Source organism: Stenella coeruleoalba (genome assembly GCF_951394435.1).
Source record: "Stenella coeruleoalba genome assembly, chromosome: 19".
NCBI classification, from domain to species: domain Eukaryota; kingdom Metazoa; phylum Chordata; class Mammalia; order Artiodactyla; family Delphinidae; genus Stenella; species Stenella coeruleoalba.
Window position 1 is genome coordinate 33,651,355 of NC_137165.1, and position 16,327 is coordinate 33,667,681.

The window sequence follows — 16,327 nt, forward strand, 5'->3', positions numbered from 1 at the left end:
AAACAAAACTCTCTTAAAAAATAAATTGTAATTATAGCCTACAGTGCATAGGGTTTTGTTTAAATCTTCTTATTTGTAGGTCCTTATTTGAAACAAATACATTTCTATCACCCATTAGTTAAATAACAGACATGCTGGTTGAGACAAATTTCACTCATACATAGATATAAACAATTAAAGATACAGGTTATATCTACATGATTTTATGTAAAATTTAATTAGATCATCTAAGCTTAAAAATTACTATTATAATATAAATATAATATTTACTATTATAATATAAATAATAATTGCCCATTTTCTCCAACAAAACAGAGTATTGTGAAAAGCCTATTCTGATTCCAATGTATCAAAATTATTACAAAGCCTATGTCCTTTGACTCTAACTATGAAATACACAAATCTAATTATTTTAATTCTTTCTTTATAATAAAGTTTAATTTTTTCTTTTAAAATTCTATAGTGGGTATTAATCAATGAAAAATCTATAAGGTTTATTTATCCACTAAAAAAAACTAGCATTATTATTTATGCTAGTTTTTTTTTAGTGGATAAAGAATAATAATAATATTATTAACTCTCCATTAGTAACTTACTTACATATATTAACTTCTCTTTAGTAACTGTGACAACTGACTTTATACCCTACCATTTATTACAGAGAAGAAAACTGAAATCTATTAGCAAGTGTAATATTACTTTCAACATGCACAGCGCAGTAGAGCCCAGTGTTTAAATAAGGTTTAAATTTCAAAACATATATTGTCATTTAAATAAACTATCTTAACAAATAATGATTTGAGAGTTCTCCCCAATTTAACACTCAGCTGAGGCAGCAAGAGCTATCTGTGAGTATAAAATTAAAATGGACCTGCAACAGAGATGTCTAACTTTGCAGAAGCCAACACACACATATCTTTGATTAACGATAAACAACAGAAGACTACTGATAAGATGTAAAGACAAATACTCAGGAAAAACTGGCATCTAAATCTGGCTGAAATATTCATACTCTGTTCTAATTCACTCCTCTGTAGCTCACACACCTGGAAGAAATGGAAAGACTCATACATGATTCCTCTATTTCTCTACTTGTTTCAATTTTAATAGTGAGTGATATAATTATAAGGTAATATATTAACGCATAAGATCTGTAAGAATTAATATGCTAAAACAGGCCATGTAATTTTCAAAGCTTACTATATTATATATATACTACATTTTTGAATGAAGATGTTATTAACAAATGTATGCTCCCCCAAAACTTTTAATTTATAGATAAAACAATAAAAGATCCTTCCTGGTAATCTATATTTAATCATTATTAAAACATCAGTAAAAAAAAAAAAAAAAAAACAAACAAACAAAAAAAACATCAGTAAATTTCTGATCAGTATGAAATAACTGACTGATAAGTGGGTTAATGTACTCAGTCATTCAAGAAATAGCTAATGAGAGCCTACATTGTGCCAGCCAATGTCCTAGGTGCTAGAGATACTAATGTAAATTTGTAAATGGTGTAAACTTGTGATAAAACAAAAATATGTCAATGAACATGATCTCCATTATTATCTCTGTAGATCTCTGAGAGAAAAGATTACAAGATCAAGGAGGTGAGTTGTATTCTTCTTCATAGGCTACAAAATGATAAACTATATATTACAATGAATTATTCATGTGTTATATATAGTATAGTATATATTATATAATGTATGCAATAACATATAGATTGCAAGATATTAACAAGAACATGAGCTCTAACCAGAAAGGAATAATGTCTCCTACTCAGAACTTAATACATGGATTAACATCTGATGAGTAAGTGTGTAAATAGTTCTGATATTTCAGGAGATGCAACAGTATGATTGGGATTCCCTACACATAACAAAAATGAGCTCTGTTCCAACAGAACTATTTCTGCAGCATACACATAACAGATTCTCTGAAAAAACAGCTATAGCTTTGATGGTGAGTGTTAAGAGTTAAAATACGAAAGAGTGAAAACTATTGTTTTACTAGGCTGTAGTAAAAAAAAAAAAAAAAAAAAAATGTAACTCCAGACAAGGCCCCTGTTGGAATTTCCAGCTTGCTGGACTGCCTTGCAAATCTTGGACTTGCCAGCTCCCACAACTGCACGGGCCAATTTTTTAAAAAATAGATCAACTGATCAAACAATCACCCTCTCTGTATGACTGTGTGTGTGTGTGTGTGTGTGTGTGTGTGTGTGTGTGTGTGTGTTTGGATCCAGAATCTAGGCTTATTTCTGCAAATCCAGGCAGAGTTGTGACAGGTGGGGGAAAGAAGGAGTGAAAGACTGACACATTTCCCTCATGAATGATAATCCAGTTATGTCCACAAGTATGTTATGTTAATTAAGTAATTTAACAACGTAGCTACACAAATCTAAATTTATCACAACGACTCAAGGAAAATATATAAGGAAAAGCTGAGGTATACAACAAGGCTTCCTCAGTAATATGAAGAAAATGCACTGTGGGTTGAACACATATACCATAAAATTATATTACTAAATAAGACATCACAGAAACATAAAAATACAGTAACTGAATAAGCATGAAATACTGATGTTATGATTCCAATTAGTCTGCTGATTCTATCAAGTAAGTAGTATAAACTCAATGCATATGATAGGAAATAAATCAAGTTGATACGTACTTGTGACAAAAAATTTTTTTGTGAAAGTACAGCTATCAAAGGCAGCAATTTTCTCCTGCAATACTACGACAAGGATCCTAAAATTAGAGGGAAAAAACCACAAAAGAAAATGTTAATGTGAAATTCTATAAACTGAACTATAAATAAGTTAAATCATCTAGATTTAAGTAAGTATATACCAAAGGAATTTTTAAAAATCAAACGCTTCTTAAAGCATATAGGCTAGAAACATCTGCTTATTAAATGTCAAAATACAGTCACAAAATCCTTAATATGATCAAGAGAGACAAGATGAAAGGAAGAAAAGTCACAGGAGAACTACACCTCAAAATAAAATTTCATTTTCATTCATTATAAATCAAATGAACCTATCTTCATTAAGAATGTATGAGATCAATAAACTGCTGGCTATTTACTAAAAGTGTTTTTCCAGTGCTGGCTCAAAGTCATGGAATTAAACATAAAATGGATTTATACAACCTGGCACTTAAAATGATTGCTGAATTTCCCAACACAAGAGCCAAAATGAGAGCAGGAGGGAGGGAGAAAGGGAGGGAGGGAGGGAGGGAGGGAGAAAGGAAGCTCAGATAACTATTATTCAGTGTAAATGAGACATTTCTGATTATTGAAATATTAAAATTAATCAGAATCTGTATTTCTCCCAAAGTTCAAGATTTATAAATAATTAGGGAAAAGTTATAAATTTTCAGAATTAAAATGTATCTGAAATGAAGTTATTTTATAAACTGCATTTTAGAGTATTGCTCCTTACAACTGTTGTTAAATCTTTAACTACTAGATCCACCCATTTAAAAATGTTGATTTTTTAAATTTATTTTATTTATTTATTTATTTATTTTTGGCTACAGTGGGTCTTCGTTGCTACACATGGCTTTCTCTAGTTGCGGCGAGCCGGGGCTACTCTTCATTGCGGTGCTCGGGCTTCTCACTGCGGTGGCTTCTATTCTTGCAGAGCAAGGGCTCTAGGCACACGGGCTTAAGTAGTTGTGGCTCGTGGGCTCTAGAGCACAGGCTCAGTAGTGGCACACGGGCTTAGTTGCTCCGCGGCATGTGGATCTTCCCGGACCAGGGCTCAAACCCATGTCTGCTGCACTGGCAGGCGGATTCTTAACCACTGTGCCACCAGGGAAGCCCCAAAATGTTAACTTTTAATAATTTAATATATCACTGAATAATTACATTATCCCAGAAATAACATGAGTATACCTCCTATGTCATATATAATTTTGTTTGATGTTATTTTAAGTTTAAATATACATAATAACTAGATCTTCATTATGAATTACACACTATCACTGAACTTTGCTTTGTTTTATTTCATATTTTTGTACTGAATTCAAATATTTTTATCATTAATATCAAAGTCTTGGTCTTTTAGTTTGTATTTGTCAGGTATGTGTTTACCCTTCCTTTTACATTCAAACTTTCTGAGTCACTTTTGAAATATCTCTTTAAAATCTAACCTGAGAGTCTTTTATTATAAAATTTATTTTTTGTTTTCCATGTTCCATGTGTTTGCTCTTTAATGAGATTCATAATTTGCAGCCATGACCTTGATAAGACATTTAGCATCATGGGGCTAGGAAAAATCTAGCTGGTCCCTCTTTTAGCTCCATTGTGAAGTGCAAAAAAATAAGAATATTTAAAAGCCTTTTTTACATTTCAGAAATAAGCTTTGTTTTGATGAATGCTAACAGGAAAATTACATTTCCCATCATAAACCAGTAAACATATAGAAATACATATATTAAACAAAAAGTTATATATAAAATGTTATGTTATACATATAAAAAGGTTCCTCAAAGCAATATTTAACCTTCATATGTTTGCTCAGGCACTTTTATTCTTTTCCATTTCATTATTTCACTAATGGGTCAAGACAAAAAGTTTGAAAACATTAAGAAATCTTAAGAGCTACTTATATTTGGCAGAATTCCGAAGACATATTTGTGACTTTTTTATTATTATTATATCAAAGTCAATGATAATGGAAATGCACTACGTGCACAGGAGGTATGTTATCTTGCACAAGAAACACCTGAAAAATTGCTTACCTTTTGTTGCAATGGAGATCATAGATAGGTGTTTTAAACTGAATGGACTTGACCATCTCCCCAGTACGAAGTGAATATAAATCCACACAACAGTAAGGTGGACTTGTGCTAAAAAATAAATAAATAAATACATACATACATACATAAATAAATAAATAAAGACAAAAGCCATTATGTTTTAACAGGTGGGAGGGGCAATAAATTTTCTTACTAACATAATACAAGCAATTGATTTGGACTTTAATCAACAAAATTAGCAATTGCATAATGATGAAATACTGAAAGCTTTCACCCTAAAATCAGGGATTAGAGAAGAACACTTGAAGAATATGGCCACTCTACTCAACACAGTATAGAAGGTATGTGCATAAGAAATTACTACAAGAAAGAAATAAAGCTGCAGTTATTTGTGAGAATTTGATTGTATAAGTATAAAACCTAGTAACACAAATTGCAATATATACACAGACAAACCCATAATAAAAGACAAACCATTAATATAAGGGTTAATATGTAGATTGATACAGTTCAACCCTAATCAAGAATCTATCAGAAACGAGACCTCTTTCTAAAATGTACATAAATACGCATTCTAAATGATAAGATTTAAATTATAAAGACGTGTTCCTTCATACTAGAACAGATGAAGAGATCAATGTTTTCACCTTAAGAAAGTAGGAAAAGAGCAAGTTAAATCAAATGAAAGTGGAATGAGGGAATGAATAAAATACAACAAATCAATGAAACAAAACTTGAGTAAGCAAAGAAAAAAGTAAACCCAATTCTTTGAAATAGATAATTTGAATATTCCAGTATCTATAAAAGAAACCAAACTCATAATTTAAAACTTCTTACAAAGAAATCCTTAAAAATGGCTTCATTTGTAAATTCTACTAATCATTTAAACAAAAAAGTTTAGATATTCTACACAAACTCTTTTATAAGATAGGAGTCACCAACTTATTTTATGAGGCCAGTAACACATGATCCCAAAAATAAATACCTCACAAGAAACTACCGATATATTTATATGTCTCATGAATATACATAAAAAATCCTCAACAAAAACATTAACAAGTTGGGACTGCCCTGGTGGCGCAGTGGTTAAGAATCCACCTGCCGATGCAAGGGACACGGGTTTGAGCCCTGGACCAGGAAGATCCCACGTGCCACAGAGCAACTAAGCCCGTGCACCACAGCTACTGAGCCTGCGCTCTAGAGCCTGCAAGCCACAACTACTGAAGCCTGCGCACCTAGAGCCTGAGCTCCGCCACAAGAGAAGCCACCACAATGAGAAGCCCGTGCACCGCAAAGAAGAATATAGCCCTCGCTTGCCGCAACTAGAGAAGAAAGCCCGCGCACAGCAATGAAGACCCAACGCAGCCAAAAAAAATAAATAGGAAGCAGATCAGTGGTTGCCAGGGACCAGAAAAGGAGAGAAGCTACAGAGTACAAAGTGGCATGATGGGTGCCACTTTTAGGGCGACAGAAATGTTGCTGTGTCTTGATTGTGCTAGGGACTTACACAAGTGCATACAATTGGTGAAAGTGGAGATGGGAGAGAATCTAGTAAAACTTGAACTTCAACCTCTAAAATTGACACAAGGCAAAAATTCTTTTCTTAATGTTCCCAACTAATTAATCCAGTCCTCTGCTGAGAAGCAATGAGTTAATAATGAACGAAATCTAACATTTTGCCAGACCAACTGGGAAGGAAAAAACAGCTTGTCACCTTCAATTAGCAGCTCATTATAGCCACGGTACACTAGAAACTTGAATTCTGATCATTTCACTGGCATCCATACAATGTCACAACTGAGATTCTTCCTGCAGAGAGCCTTCAATAGAAGTAGACAAAACAAATGCTGTGAAGGCTCAGTTTAGAGTTGAATGAACAAGATTTGGTAGATCTAAAAATTCTATTTATATATGGAAAAAACCTCTTATTCAATGCCTAATAGAAAAAGATAATTCTTTTAAAATCAGAATTTTCAGAAAGTCACACATTCATAAAGGAGTCATGCTATCTGCCAATTACACAGTTGTGTACACGCCTGACATATCCTTTTGTTCTCTATTTTCTCTCTTTTTAAAAGCCTTGACTATTTCCCTGGGACACAGCAAGACAATCTTAATTTTCCTCATGGGTAGGCTGATGAGAAAGCTTTCTATAACATCAGCAGAATGCATGCCCCATAACAGAAAGGACGTGTGTTATTCTAAAATATAGAAACGAGCTTTTACTTTGTACTCTAGTATACACCAAGCAGTGTCAAAAGCTGTATACAGAAGTCTTCATTAGATTTCTAGAGCTCAAATGGGTTAACATTTTTACAGGTTTGCGCCTGACATTTAAACCTAAAATTGTGACTTCACTTTAAGATAAAACCTAATTAATACTTTAAGGAAAAAAAGTTCGCATAGAAATGCAGAGAATCTAATTTAGAATGTAACTGAATCTATTGCAAGCAAAACCAGAGTTGGAAAGAAAAGCAGAAATGACGTAATTTGTATTATTAAATCGTTGGTTAAAGGACTCTAAACTGTGCCCAGGCACCACTGCCTTTCCAACACATAAATATCAACAGGGGTAATATAAAGTTATTTAGTACTTTTAACGATAAATATATAATAGAAATGAATGCAAATTCTCCTTAACTGACCTTCCCTTTACCTATGTAACTTGTTTTATAGTGAGGAACCAGGACATATATTGAAAATTTTTGCATTGCAGCAATCTGTTACCTGCTGTATACATAACCTATACACATAAAGGAAGTTATAAAGCTTTTATTAGCAAAGGACTAGTCCTCCCAGAGCCAAAGGTATGGAATTTACAGTTCATTTCCGTGAAGAGAGTTGACTACAATTATTTAAAGAGTAAAATTTTTTAAAACTTCCATTACTGAAAGTGAAAAGGTTAAATTAAATATAAAACAAAATAGTTAAACTGGATTTCCTAAAAGCAAATCCTGAAACTATAGCATAGAAGATAAACCCAAGAAGAAAACACTAAATGTTTTCATCTAGGTACGTTGCCTATTTCATTATTTCTTACTTTCTCTGTAATCCTTCCCATCACATTTTTTTAAAAGTTTTAATATGCTTTATTTTTTAGAGCAGTTTTTGGTTCACAACAAAATTGAGAGGAAGGTACAAAGATTTTCCATATAGACTCTGCCCCCATTCATGCATAGTCTACCCCATTATCAACGTCCCCTACCAAAGTGGAACATTTGCTACAACCTATAATGACACAATATAATCACCCAAACTCCATAGTTTTCATTATGGTTCACTCTTGGTGGTGTACATCGTATGGGTTTTGGACAAATTTATAACGACATATATCCAACATTACAGTAGCATACAGAATAGTCTCACTGCCCTAAAAATCCTTTGTTCTCTGCCTGTGCATCCCTCCTGGCGAACTCTGATCTTCTTACTGTCTTACTGTATTGCCTTTTCCAGAATGTTGTTTGGTTGGAATCATACAGTATGTATACTTTTCAGATTGGCTTCTTTCACTTAGTAATACACGGTTTTTTTGGGGTTTTTTAGGGTTTTTTTTTGCGGTACGCGGGCCTCTCACTGTTGTGGCCTCTCCCGTTGCGGAGCACAGGCTCCGGACGTGCAGGCTCAGCGGCCACGGCTCACGGGCCCAGCCGCTCTGCGGCATGTGGGATCCTCCCAGACCGGGGCACGAACCCGCGTCCCCTCCACCAGCGGGTGGACTCCCAACCACTGCACCACCAGGGAAGCCCAGTAATACACTTTTAAAGTTTCCCCCTTTCTTTTCATGGCTTGATAGCTTTTAGTCCAGAATAGCATTCCATTATCTGGATGTACCACATTTTATTTATCCATTCACCTACTGAAGGACATCTTGGTTACTTCCAAATTCTGGCAATTATGGATAAAGCTGATATAAACACCTGTGTGCAGTTTTTTGGGCAGACGTAACTCCTTCGGGTAAATACTATGCAGGACAATTGTTTGACTATGGTAAAAGTATGTTTAGTTTTGAACAAAACTGCCAAACTGTCTTCCAAAGTGGTTTTACCATTTTGCATTCCTACCAGAAATTAATGAGAGCTCCTGTTGCTCCACTTTACCAGCATTTGATATATTCAGTGAACTGAATTTTGGCCAGGTGTGTAGTAGTATGTCCTTGTTGTTTCCCTGATGACATATGATATGGAGCACCTTTTCATATGTTTACTTGACATCTGTATATTGTCTTTGAGGTGAGGTCTTTTGCCCAATTTTTAATCAGGTTGTTCATTTTCTTATTTTTGATTTTTAAGAGCTTTGTGTATTTTGGATAACAGTCCTTTATCAGATATGTGTTTTGCAAGTGTTTTCTCCCATCCCAGTCTGTGTTTTTGAAGAGTGGGAGTATGTAATTTTAATGAAGTCCAAGTTTTATTCAGAAAATTGAAACTGTATAGGACAAACCTCGAAAAATTTCCAGAATGAGGAAGAAATAAGAGATGAAATGAAAGATAGCAGATTATAAAACTGAATATAGAGATTCAATTTATAAAAATTCATAATCCTGAAGAAATTCTACGTCAAGACTGCAGTATCAGTCTCTACCTGACAGTTTCCAGCCTGCTAGCCTACTCTACTTCTTACCTGCCAGCCCAGTCACATAAGCCAATTCCTTGAAATGAAAATCACATGTGTGTTTCTGTATATGCGTGTGTGTACACTGAATGATATACCAGGGAATCTAGAATACAGCACACATGCCCAGAGCCAATGCCGGCTCAACAAAGAACTGTGAAGACATTAGTCTTGCATCTCTGGCTGAGCTTTTGACTGCACAAGCCAGAGGTAAAGGCTACAGCAGAGCTGTAGATGGTATCACTACACACTCAAAGTAGTGTCCCAAACACAGTCTTTACAAAAAGAGTTTGAAAAAGTCAATAAACAGTGTGTGGCTGCAGACCTCAACAAGCAAAACAGCAAACCCTGGGGAGGAGAGGACAATATGACGTTCAGAGTTGCCACATTATGATATTCAAAATGTCCACCAGGGCTTCCCTGGTGGCGCAGTGGTTGGGGGTCCGCCTGCCGATGTAGGGGACACGGGTTCGTGCCCCGGTCTGGGAAGATCCCATATGCCGTGGAGCGGCTGGGCCCGTGAGCCATGTCCGCTGAGCCTGCGCGTCCGGAGCCTGTGCTCCGCAACAGGAGAGGCCACAACAGTGAGAGGCCCGCGTACCGCAAAAAAAAAAAAAAAAAAAAAGTCCACCATTCAACAAAAAATCGCAAGGCACACAAAGAAACAGGAAGGTATAGCCCATACAAAGAACAAAAATAAACTGAGAGGAACTGACACTGAAGAACCTATATAAAGAATTTAAATCAACTTGTCTTATATATGCTCAAAAAGCTAAAAGAAATTATAGACAAAGAAATAAGGGAGAAAGATGAATTCACAAATTGAAAATATCAATAAAGATACTGGTTCGTTATGAAAAAGGAACCACATAGAATTAATAAAACAGAACAGTACAATAACTAAAATAAAAAAGGCACTAAAGGTTTCAAAAGCCTATCTGAATATCAGAATAGACCAAAGAAAGAATTCACAAACTTGAAAATAAGATGAGTGAAATTACACATCAAAGTAGCAGAATGAAAAAAATGAAAGAAAAAAAAATGAACACAGCTTAAGATTAACAATATAAATCAACTAAACTCAACAAACCTATAGAAGACTCTACCCAATAATGGCAGAATACACATTCTTCTTCTACGTTAGCCACAAAACAAGTCTCACTAAATTTAAAAACAATGAAGACAATCTCTCTAACCAAGCTGGAATGACATTACAAATCAAAAGCAGGAGGAAAACTGTAAATTCATGAATATGTGATATTAAACATAGCATATCAAATAATCACCATGTCACAAATATGTGGAATTAAATAATAAACTCTTAACAGTCAACATCACATTAACAGAATGAAAGGGGGAAAAAACAACATGATCATCTCAACCAATACAGAAAAAGCATCTGCCAAAATTCAACACCCTTTCATAATTAAAAAAAAAAAAAACCAGAGCAACAACAAAAAAAATACAGGAAACTAGGAACAGAAGGGAACTTCCAAATATGATAAAGGGCATTTGCAAAACACTATACTAAGTGACAAAAGACTGAATGTTTTTCCGCTAATATCTGAAACAAGACAAGGATGCCTACAGTCAACACTGTGTTGAAAGATCTAACCAAAGCAATTAGGCAAGAAACTGAAAACTTCTAAATTGGAAAAGAAATAAAACTATCTCTATTCACAGACAACATGATGCTATATATAGAAAATTCCAAAGAATTCATAAAATAGTACTAGAACTGATAAATTCAGGAAAATTTCAGGGTACAAGATCAACATACATAAACCAGCAATTATCAATCCAAAATAAAAAGTTAAGAAAGCAGTTCTAGTTACAATAGCAATGCAATCTCTATCAACATTCCAATGGCTCTTGCAGAAGTGAAAAGCCAACCTAAAAACAAATGAAGTTGTAAGAGGTCCCAAATAAAAAAGAATTGGAGGACTCACGTTACCTGATTTCAAAAATTACAACAAAGCTACATTAATCAAAATACTGTGTTACTGACATCAGACATATAAACCAATGGAATAAAATTCAGAGTCCAGAAATAAACCCATACATCTATGATCAATTAATTTTTGAAAAAGGTACCAAATATCTTCAACAAATGGTACTGGGAAAACTGAAGTCCACATGCAAAAAAGTTGGACTACTATCTTAAATCATATATAAAAATTAACTCAAAATGTATTAAAGACCTAAGTATAAGAGCTAAAACTATACAAGACGAACATATAGGGGTAAATCTTCATGATCTTGGATTTGACAATATTTTCAGATGTGACACCAAAAGCACAAGCAACAGAAGAAAAAAAATTATATTACATCAATATTTAAAACTGCTGTGTACCAAAGGGCATTATTTTAAAAAGTTAAAAGACAATAGAAAATATTTGTAAATCATATATCAGATAAGGGTCTAGTATCCAAAGTATATTGAGAACTCTTACTATTCAACATCTAGAAGATAAACAACCCAATTACAAAATGAGCACAGGATGTGAATAGACATTTCTCCAAAGAAGATATACAGATGGCCAACAATTATATGAAAAGATTATCAAAATCATTGATCAGTGGTGAAATGCAAATCAAAACCACAGTGAGATACTACTTCACACCCACTAGGTTTGTTATAACAAAACAGTTGAAAAGGAGCATGTATTTGCAAGGATACAGAAAAAGTAAAACCCTGATCCATTACTGGTGGGAATGTAAAATGGTGCAGCTACTGTGAAAAACAGTCTGGCAGTTCCTCAAAAAGCTAAAGATAGAATTACCATATGATCCAGCAATTCCACTCCTAGATGTATACCAAGAAATGAAAGCATGGGGCTTCCCTGGTGGCACAGTGGTTGAGAGTCCGTCTGCCGATGCAGGGGACACGGGTTCGTGCCCCGGTCGGGAAGATCCCACATGCCGCCGAGCGGTTAGGCCCATGAGCCGTGGCCGCTGAGCCTGTGCTCCGCAACGGGAGAGGCTACAATGGTGAGAGGCCCATGTACCGCCAAAAAAAAAAAGAAATGAAAGCATATGTCGACAGAAAAACATGTACATGAATATTCATATCAGCATTATTCATAATAACCACAAAGTGGAAACAACCCTATGTCCTTTTTTTTTTTTTTTGCGGCACGCGGGACCCTCACCACTGCGGCCCCTCCCGCCGCAGAGCACAGGCTCCGGACACACAGGCCCAGCAGCCATGGCCCACGGGCCCAGCCGCTCCGCGGCACGCGGGACCCTCCCGGACCGGGGTACGAACCCGCGTCCCCCGCATCGGCAGGCGGACCCCCAACCACTGCGCCACCAGGGAAGCCCCATATGTCCTTTTAAATGATGAATGCATAAACAAACTGTCGTATACACATACAATGTAATATTATTTTGCCTTAAAAAGAAATAAGTTCCAACGATATGACGTCTGGAAAAGCAAATCTACAGACAGTAAAAAGATCTACTACTACCTTCAATAACATTCAGTTGCCTTTTCACTTACTTATTTGAATATTAAATTTCAGCAGTGTATGCTAGAGTCATGATTTACTGTTTACTCTTTCAATCTATCAAATTAATATCTTTCCTTTAAGTACTATATAGACAATTATGTTAAACTAATACACTTTTAAATAAATTTTTACTATTATAAACTATTCTGAAACAAATCTGAGTGGGCTTCCATTTCTCAGGTTCTTCTGTAACACACTAAAATTGTTGATAACCTTTTATTAAGCCAACATACTTTTATTAGGACAACAGAGAGTCTCCAAATAATAAAACTTTTAAAATGCTAAGCATTAAGTACTTTTAATCAAAAAGTTATTTTAATTTTCATTAGTTATACCAGTAATTTTTTCTTAATCGGGGTTACACAGTGAAAAGATTTGACCAACAATACATAACCACATAATTTGGTTGAGTGACTGTCGGAACTCTCAATCCATGACTTCAGTTAGTTTTATATACAGATAATACTATACATGTTGTAAACATTGGGAAATATTCTGACAGTGTGTTTCAGATCCAACAATTACTATTTAAGGGAAAAGTCAGCAATACAGTGAGACCTAATCAAATGAACCACTAAATGGAGCAAGGAGCATGAAATGGTCAAAGAATAGAAATTAAATAAGATCTTTAGGTATGTGCAGTTAAGTATTCCTATTGAAGTACATATTTCCATAGAACATTCAATAATCCCTTTTCTAATGTCAAATGCTAGGTTATTAGCATGTAGAAAATGAGGAATGACCTAGGTATCTTGGGCTTTTTGTGAAGACTTAGAATAATGGAAGAATGATAATGGTGACCTTACACTTTATCTTTGAAATTTAAACACTGATTGAAAATGTTGTATTAGATAGATGCAAACTATCTTTTATGCCTGATAGAAAACAAGAATCACAAATAATATATATTAATCCCCTAAACTTATAACTTTCTATCACAGAGTCACAGAGTCTACTTTTAATTTTTATACTAATTTTTTTCTTAATAGTCATATATTTTTTTAGAATCATAGCCATTTCTTACCCTGGACAATGTTTTCAAAATAGTTTTGGGGGGGACTTTCCTGGTGGCACACTGGTTAAGAATCCACCTGCCAATGCAGGGGACACAGGTTTGATCCCTGGTCCGGAAGATCCCATATGCCATGGAGCAACTAAGCCCGTGCACCACAACTACTGAGCCTGTGCACCACAACTACTGAAGCCCACAAGCCTAGAGTCCGTGCTCCGCAACATGAGAAGCCACCACAGTGAGAAGCCCGTGCACCACAGCAAAGAGTAGCCCCCGATCACCACAACTAGAAAGACTGCACGCAGCAACAAAGACCCAACACAGTCATAAATAAATAAATAAATTGAAAAAAAAGTTTTTTTGTAATGCAATACAATAAGCATCACGTTAAAGCAATGTGAGATATGGCTTTTATGACTTGAAAATTCTGAACATTAATAACATTTTCCTTTACAAAGACTTTTATTATTTTTATTCATATTTAACAGATTGAACCAAAATTAGGAAAAGCGGAACAAAGTATTTGAGAAAGTGACATTTTCCAAGAATATGCATGTATAAGTGAAACACAAAATAGCAAAGACATCTTAAATCTACCACAAATTGCAAGAAGCATGGAAACACTTATTTTTAAATGGGAAAAAGCTGCACAACCTTCAACATGTGTTACTGAAGCTAATCCTTTAAATATAAGAGGAAACTTTTTGATAGTATTACATTATTTGTATTCTTATCCAGCTGCTAAAGAACAAAAGCCAGTTGGTGGCGTTTTTTTATTAAGTAATTAAAAAGAAAAAGCCAAGAAAATGGAAACTTAACCATATTAAAGACTAAATTTGTGATTAGCCTAGTTAATAATAACATTTTTCTTTTGCAAAGTTCAGAATAAACACTGGGTATTTAAACCCTCCAACACCACTACAAGTTGAGAGAGTGGTACTAACAATGCTTTTACATGGGGAGGTAACCAGGCAAGAAGAAGTAAAGTCTCCACATGAAAACAGGAGGTAATGTAAAATTGAGGTTGGAATCAGGTGTTCTTCAATAGGGTCATATACTACATAAGAAGCAAAGAGGTAATACACTGTATTTTTTTAATGTAAGATTCTATTATTTTCAATTAAATATGAAGATGACTTAGAAATAGTCTACCTTCATGGAGATATCAAAAAATATTAGTTTTTTTTTTTTAAGGATAGAGAATAAATTTATAATACAAGTATGTTTAATATACCACAGTGAAGGGCTTCCCTAGTGGCGCAGTGGTTCAGAGTCTGCCTGCCGATGCAGGGCACACGGGTTCGTGCCCCGGTCCGGGAAGATCCCACATGCCGCGGAGCGGCTAGACCCGTAAGCCATGGCCGCTGAGCCTGCGCGTCCAGAGCCTGTGCTCCACAACGGGAGAGGCCACAACAGTGAGAGGCCCGTGTACAGCAAAAAAAAAAAAAAAAAAAAAAAAAAAACACCACAGCGAAAAACAAATGCAATGGAAATTCAAATTATGGAAGAGATGTTACAGGGAACAAAAAAAGTCTGCAGGTTAGTTCATATATCCATATATAAACAATATAAACATTACACAGTTTATACATTTATGATACTGTTTTTCATTTATGCCTAAATAATCTTTGTCCACTAAAAACTATTCCTAAATACAATACTTAAAATTTTAAGGGACTTCCCTGGTGGGGCAGTGGTTAAGAATCCACCTGCCAATGCAGGGGACACGGGTTTGAGCCCTGATCCGGGAAGATCCCACATGCCACGGAGCAACTAAGCCCGTGCACCACAACTACTGAGCCTGCACTCTAGAGCCTGCCAGCCACAACTACTGAAGCCCGCACACCTAGAGCCTATGCTCCCAACAAGAGAAGCCACCACAATGAGAAGCCTGCCCACCACTACAAAGAGTAGCCCCCACTCACCGCAACCAGAGAAAAGCCCACGGTGCAGCAACGAAGACCCAACGCAGCCAAAAATAAAATAAATAAACTTATTAAAAAAAAATTTTCAAAAACTTTAGGGTATGGTAGAGATCAGCAAACTATGTCCCAAATCCAACACCAACTGCCAGTTTCACTGGAATATAGCCACACCCACTTATTTATTTTCTATGGTTGAGTTGAGTAGTTGCCAACTCAACCACAGAGACCACATAGTCCGCTGAGCACTTCATACATGGCAAAAACAAAACAAAACAAAACACCTTTGGGGCTTCCCTGGCGGCGCAGTGGTTGAGAGTCCGCCTGCCGATGCAGGGGACACGGGTTCATGCCCCGGTCCAGGAAGATCCCACATGCCGCAAAGCGGCTGGGCCCGTGAGCCATAGCCGCTGAGCCTGTGCGTCTGGAGCCTGTGCTCCGCAACGGGAGAGGCCACAACAGTGAGAGGCCCGCGTACCGGAAAAAAAAAAAAACACCTTT

At 35.7% G+C, this 16,327-nt stretch overlaps 1 protein-coding gene across 14 annotated transcripts in view; it reads right to left on the reverse strand.

Moving 5' to 3' along the window:
• BCAS3 (BCAS3 microtubule associated cell migration factor) overlaps nt 1-16,327 on the reverse strand; it is a 574,874-nt gene that overhangs the window by 442,630 nt on the left and 115,917 nt on the right. For all 14 annotated transcript variants that reach the window (XM_079905183.1, XM_079905184.1, XM_079905176.1 and 11 more), the window contains 2 exons: nt 4,752-4,859; nt 2,677-2,753 (listed from right to left, as the gene is read on the reverse strand). In XM_079905183.1, coding sequence (XP_079761309.1) covers nt 2,677-2,753; nt 4,752-4,859 — 185 coding nt within the window. The remainder of the gene's footprint in view (nt 1-2,676; nt 2,754-4,751; nt 4,860-16,327) is intronic.